At 33.6% G+C, this 6,888-nt stretch overlaps 1 protein-coding gene across 1 annotated transcript; it reads left to right on the plus strand.

The window, feature by feature from the left end:
- The first annotated feature begins 5,397 nt into the window (after window positions 1-5,397).
- LOC107262356 lies at window positions 5,398-5,718 on the plus strand. Its single transcript, XM_015727722.2, has one exon. The coding sequence runs from the start codon at window positions 5,398-5,400 to the stop codon at window positions 5,716-5,718; it is 321 nt and encodes a 106-aa protein (XP_015583208.1).
- Window positions 5,719-6,888: the final 1,170 nt, after the last annotated feature.

The following is a 6,888-nucleotide window of genomic DNA, read 5'->3' on the forward strand; positions in this document are numbered from 1 at the left end:
AAATTTGAGATGAATTTACAATGTTATAGAAATAGAGGAAGCTTGATTTTGCTGTTTTAATGGCCAATCTTGATCATACTTTTTGTTGCTTAATTTTATTGACAACTTGACCATGGTGGATTGTTTTTTATGTTTCTCTTTCTATATACATCCAATTGATGTTGAATCAGTTTCAAATTAATCTAGACTTATAATATTACTGATCGGGAGAATATAGTTTTGGAATTCCTAATGTGGAATTTTTGGTATATTTTTGAATGTGCACTATTAAATCTGCCATGTTGAAATATGGTATGTTTTTGGTATATCATAGGTATATTATGGTTTCTTTTATATTGTAGAGATGTTGATTATTTAAATGGAGTGATATATAATATATATAAATATAAGAATTATGGTTGGATGAATGTAAGGACGCAATGGTACTTGTGAATGAGGCAAGGCTATGTGCGATATGGAATTCCCCATAAGATTATGGTTGGCTGTGTGCATATGGGGATTCAAGAAAATAAATAAAAATTATTATTATGGAATTAAATATAATTCACAAGTTCATTGTTGTCCTAAAGAAAATACTATGACAATATTTATATACACACTATAGGTCAATAATTAAATATTGAATGGTTTGATACTTGATAATACTACATGTTTGATTGTGTTATTTTTCATAGGAAATTGTGTTATTCTTTTGCTGAGTTGTAGGCTCACTCCTCCGCATTATTTTTTTCAAGATTAGAAGAATTATAATTGGTCTTGATGAAACATTTGCATCTGTCGCACTAGCATTGTGTCAGGTAGGTCAGCAGGAGGTCACCCTCAGTTTTTCTTGAACATGACATGTCTAATGGATTTTATTATCATGTATAAAACTGGTGCATTCTATGTGCATATAAAAAAAAGAATACTAATGTTGTGAGTTTTTTTCGGTGTGTGATATGTATGAGTCATATAAATAGTTTTTGTTATACATATTAATTTTGAGTTAAAAGTTAGTAGTTAAGGAACATGTTATGTATCAGTCATTTGCATACAATGTATGCCTGACATCCTTTACATGTGTCACATTTAGTGGTATCAGAGCATGGTTTAGAATTCATTGGGATAGAATTGTAAAAGGATTTAAAGGCATGAATGCATATACATGTTAGGGATGCATATGAATGTAAGAATTAAAAATAGGTGTTTGTATTTTTAATAGGATGAGTAGAGAGGGGCCGACCGAGAATCCTGCTGACCTAAGTTAGTCTGAGTCTGTGCATGGAGTTGAGCATATAAATGCACCACCACAACTAGCTCAGGAATTACCACTAGTAATGCAGCAATTTCTTGAGTCTTTGCAGTAAATAGTTAATCGGGTAGCCACTCAGCCAGTCCAACAACTAATAATGCAACCAACGGCCGAAGTTAGAGAAATAGAGGCTAAAGATAAAACTTATGATGGCTGAGAAAATAAGGAACTACAGAATGTGAGGGGATCACTGATCCTGAGATAGCAGAAGAATGGTTACGGGAGACAGACAGGGTGCTGGATAGGCTGGATTGCACGCTAGAGTAAAAGTTGAAATATGTTGTATCTTTGTTGAGAAGATCAGCTTTAGATTAGTGGGATCTGATTCCAGGAAGTAAGAACAAACCTATGACCTTAACTTGGGATGAATTCCTTAGTGAATTGGCAAATAAATACACACCACCAATGTATAGAGATCAAAAGAAAATGGAGCTTTTGAGCTTGGAATAGGGATACATGACAGTATCAAAATATGAAATGCAATTCTCTCGATTATCAAAATATGCGTTAGAAGAAGAGGGTACAGAGGATGCAAAAGAGAGACGGTTTGAAAAAGGATTAAGAATGGATATTCGGGAAAAGATTTCCTTAAAGCCACCAAGTTACAGTACTTTATTAGAGGGTAGAAGAATGTTTGATTGAGAAAGATGCAATGACAGCTAAGAAAAGAAAGATGATAAATGAATATGGTGGTTCAGAAAGGAAAAGAAGAAACATTTCTTTTAAAGGTTCTAGGTCTAAAGGGAGTAGATATTATAGAAGAGGGGTTAGCTAGTAAAATATGAGTAAGTCTGCTACAGTGATATCAGGTAGAGGCGGATGAAGTGGTTACATCTAGAGTAGGGCAGAGAGTAAGGGAGGTGAGGGAGGTGTTTCAGTTAGTCGAGGATATAGTTCACCATGTGCTAGATGTAATAGGTTTCACAGTGGACAGTGTTGGGGACCAAGGCAGATACTTTGTCTTTATTGTGGTAAGTTGAGGCATATAGTTAAAGATTGTTGGAGTAAAAATGGAGCTAGTGAAAGTCAAGTTTCAAGACAGAGCAGCATAGGTGAAAATATGACTCAGGGAGGAGTAAGTAGAGGAAGAGGTAGAGGAATAGGACGAGGAGGAGGTTCTAACATGGTACAGGCTGGACAAATAGGCCAACCTCAGCAATCACTGCCCTAAGCTAGAGTGTATGCAGTGACAAGACAGGAAGCACCTTCTGCAACTAATATTGTGACTGGTAAAATCTCTATTTATGGTTTTGATGCTTATACGTTATTTGATCCAAGATCAACACGTTCATTCATTTCATATGAATTTGGATTGAAAAGCCACAACGATATAGAAACCTTAGGGTATAACATTTGTGTATCAATGCCTACTGCGAATCTAGTAGTGATAAAACTTAAGGAATTTGATGTTATTTTGGGAATGGATTGGCTATCTAAGAATCATGCTATAGTAGATTGTCACATAAAAGAAGTGGTTATTGAGACCTCATAACAGAGAAAAATAGTTTTTGTGGGTGAAAGAAATATTGTTTCAACTTGTTTAATTTCGGCTACTGCTACTTTCCATTTAATCAAAAAAGGTTGTGAAGCTTATTTGGCTAATGTGGTGGATGTATCCAAAGTTAGTCCAGGAGTAATGAATATTCCAGTAGTGAAGGAATTTGCAGATGTATTTCCAGAAGAACTATCGGGTTTACCTCCACATCGAGAGACATACTTTGAGATAGAAACTATACCTAGAGAAACACCAATATCAATTGCACCATATAGAATGGCACCCTTGGAGTTGAAAAAATTAAAGAAGCAGTTGGAAGAATTATTAGAAAAGGGGTTCATTAGACCGAGTACATCACCCTGGGGAGCTCCAATATTGTTTGTAAAGAAAAAGGATGGCAGTTTAAGATTGTGTATTGATTACAGGCAGTTAAATCGTTTTACCATAAAGAACAAATATCCTTTGCCGCGGATTGATGACTTATTAGACTAGTTAAAAGGAGAAACTGTATTCTCCAAGATTGATTTAAGGTCTGGATATTGGCAATTGAGAATTGCAGAGGCACACATACCAAAGACTGCATTTAGAACACGATATGGCCATTATGAATTTATTGTGATGCCATTTGGACTAACAAATGCACCTGCTGCTTTTATGTCTTTAATGAATAAAATATTCCAGAGGTATCTAGATCGTTTTATCATTATGTTTATTGATGATATATTGATTTATTCTGAAACTCGAGAACAGCATGAAGAACATTTGAGAATAGTGTTGCAGATTTTGAGAGAAAAGTAGCTTTATGCAAAATTTAATAAATGTGAGTTCTGGATAGAAGAGATTACATTCTTGGAGCATATTGTTTCCAAAAATGGTGTACAACCTGATTCTTCAAAGATCGCAGCCATAAAGGAGTGGGAATCCCCTAAGAATGTATCAGAGGTATGAAGTTTTCTAGGATTAGTTGAATATTATAGGAGATTTGTTGAAGAATTTTCAATCATTGCTAAACCATTAACAAACTTACTGAAGAAGAATGTGATATTTAAATGGGATGCTAAATGTGAAAAAAGTTTTGAAGAATTGAAGAAAAGACTCATTTCAGCACCGGTTCTAACCTTACCATCAGGAAGTGGTGGATATGTAATTTTTATAGATGCATCACAACAGGGATTGGGGTGTGTGTTAATGCAAAATGGAAAAGTCATTGCTTATACTTCTCGACAGTTAATGAGTCATGAACTGAATTATTCGACTCATGATCTAAAATTGGCAGCAATTGTGCATGCTCTAAAAATTTGGAGGCATTATTTGTATGGAGAAACATTTCATATTTTTCACTAACCATAAAAGTCTGAAATATATCCCAACACAAAAAGAATTAAACTTAAGACAAAGAAGGTGGATGGAGTTGTTAAAGGATTATGATTGTACTATAGATTACCATCCGGGAAAAGCCAATAAAATTATTGATTCTTTGAGTAGGAAAACCATTGAGAGAAGTGCTGGAATGACTTATCATGCAGTACAGTCATTGGTAGAGCTTAGAACATTGCATGTAGAAATTGCACTTCGGGATGATATACATCTTGCAAGTATGCATGTCAAGCCTTTATTGGACAGTACAATTCAAGAAAGGCATATGAGTGATCCATATTTAAGAAAAATGAAGGATAAAGTGCAACAAGGAATGAATGAACAGTTTTCATTGAGACATGATGGGATGTTATTGATTAATGGACGTATTTGTGTTCCAAATATAAGGAAATTGAAAGAAGAAATTCTAAATGAAGCCCATTATGCACCGTACGCAATGCATCCAGGAAGCACTAAAATGTACAAGGATTTATAATCTTTTTATTAGTGGCCTACAATGAAGAAAGATACAGCTGAATGTGTAGCTAAATGCTTGACATGTCAACAAGTAAAAGCTGAGCATCAGGCACCGGTTGGTAAGCTTCATCCATTGTCTATTCCAGAGTCGAAATGGGAAAAAATAACTATGGATTTTGTTCTGGGATTACCTCGAACCTTCAGGAAGCATGATGCCATATGGGTAATTGTTGATCAACTTACGAAATCAGCTCATTTTCTACCTGTGCGACAAATTGATTCACTAGACAAATTGGCAAGAATATATGTGTCAGAAATTGTAAGATTATATGGAGTGCCAACATCAATTGTGTCAGATAGAGATCCGCGGTTTACATCTCATTTTTAGGGAAGTTTGCAAAGAGCTTTAGGGACAAAATTACATTTCAGTACAACATTTCACCCCTAGACAGATGGACAATCGGAGAGGACAATTCAAACATTAGAAGATATGTTAAGAGTTTGTATGCTTGAATTTAAAGGGAATTGGGATGAGCACTTACCATTGATTGAATTTGCTTATAATAATAATTACCATTCGAGTATTAGTATGGCTCCATATGAAGCTCTATATGGTAGAAGATGTAGAAGTCCTGTTTGTTAGGATATGGATGGGTTACGACAATTAGAAGGTCTTGAATTGATATAAGAAACTATAGACAAGATTCAAATAGTCAAAAAATGCTTAAAGGCTATACAAGACAGACAAAAGAGTTATGTGGACAAGCATAGAAGAGAGATGGAGTATGGAGTGGGTGAAAAAGTGTTTTTAAGAGTGTCACCATGGAAGGGCGTTATACGGTTTGGCAGGCAAGGAAAATTAAGTCCGAGGTACATTGGCCCTTATGAGATATTGGAAAGAGTTGGTCGTTTAGCTTATCAATTCCATGTTTCCAGGTTAAGAAGATATAGATCTGACCCTAGCCATACAGTACAAGAGTTAGAAATACAATTAACTGAAGATTTAAGTTATAAAGAAGAACCTGTTGGAATTCTTGATAGGCAGATAAAGAAGTTACGTAACAAAGAAATTCCAATAATAAAGGTTAAGTGGAGTTGACATTCACCAAAAGAAGCTACATGGGAAATGGAAAAAGACATGAGAGTTCAATACCCTTACCTATTTTCTAAAAATGGTAAGTCACATTTAATTTTGGGGACGAAATTCTTTAAGGTGGGGAGAAAATGTAATTCCCACCTAATGCATTTGCATTTATTTTTATAACATGCATAACATATAGATATGAGAAATGCATGAAATATGTATGGTATTAATGCTAATGTTAAATAGAAGAAGATTATAAATATTACAATTAAGTCCATAATAAGAATTAGAAAATTAAGGGATTAAATTGATTAATGGTAAAGATAAAGGGGTTAATTAAACCTAAAAAAATTAATACTATAGAAAAGAGGAAGAAGAAAGAAAAGGTGGTAGTTCTTCTTCCTTCTTCAAAAAAAAACTGAATTTTCAAGTGGAATTTGAAGGTTTAGAATCCAATTTAGATCTTAATTTTCATCTACAAAGGCTTTAGAGGTTTATTTGGTAAGTAATTTTAATATTTTGTTAAATTGAGTTAGGGTTAGAAGACATAGACTTCGAGCTCTAAAGATACATTTTTTCAGTTTTATTTTTTTGATTATATCTTGAGCTAGGAAGCTTTAAATTGAGTTTTCTTTAATGATATAGAAACTTTAAAGAGTTATCTAAAACTTTTCTTTGTTTGGCTCGATCTGAATCAGGCTCTATGTTAGTATAATAAGAGAATATATTTTATTGTTCAGTTTCAATATTTGGTCTGAGTAAGGTGGATTGTTTTATAGGGATATTTCTTTATACACCTCCAATTGAAACAAAATCAGTTTTAAATTATATTAGACACATAAGGTTAGTGATCTGAAAACTTTCATCATGAAATTTATTGTATAGAAGTTTTGGTGGATTTTTAAATTCACCCTATTAATTCTGTCATAGTTGACAGTCACACATATTTAGATAGTTTAGTGATGTTATCATGCTAGATGAAATTCTATTATTTTTGGGTATTTAAAAATAGTGAATTATGATCTATTTCAGCTAAACCAATTTGGAATGAGGGTGACACCCAGGTAAATTCAAGCAAAGGAAAGGGAGCAACAAAGGTAAGTGAATAACTTAATGTTCTATGTGAATATAACAAAAAATAAATAATTATAATTTATTTATTAAATTGATTGATTAAGGAAAATG

This window comes from Ricinus communis, chromosome 2 (genome assembly GCF_019578655.1).
Source record: "Ricinus communis isolate WT05 ecotype wild-type chromosome 2, ASM1957865v1, whole genome shotgun sequence".
In the NCBI taxonomy this organism is placed as follows: Eukaryota; Viridiplantae; Streptophyta; class Magnoliopsida; order Malpighiales; family Euphorbiaceae; genus Ricinus; species Ricinus communis.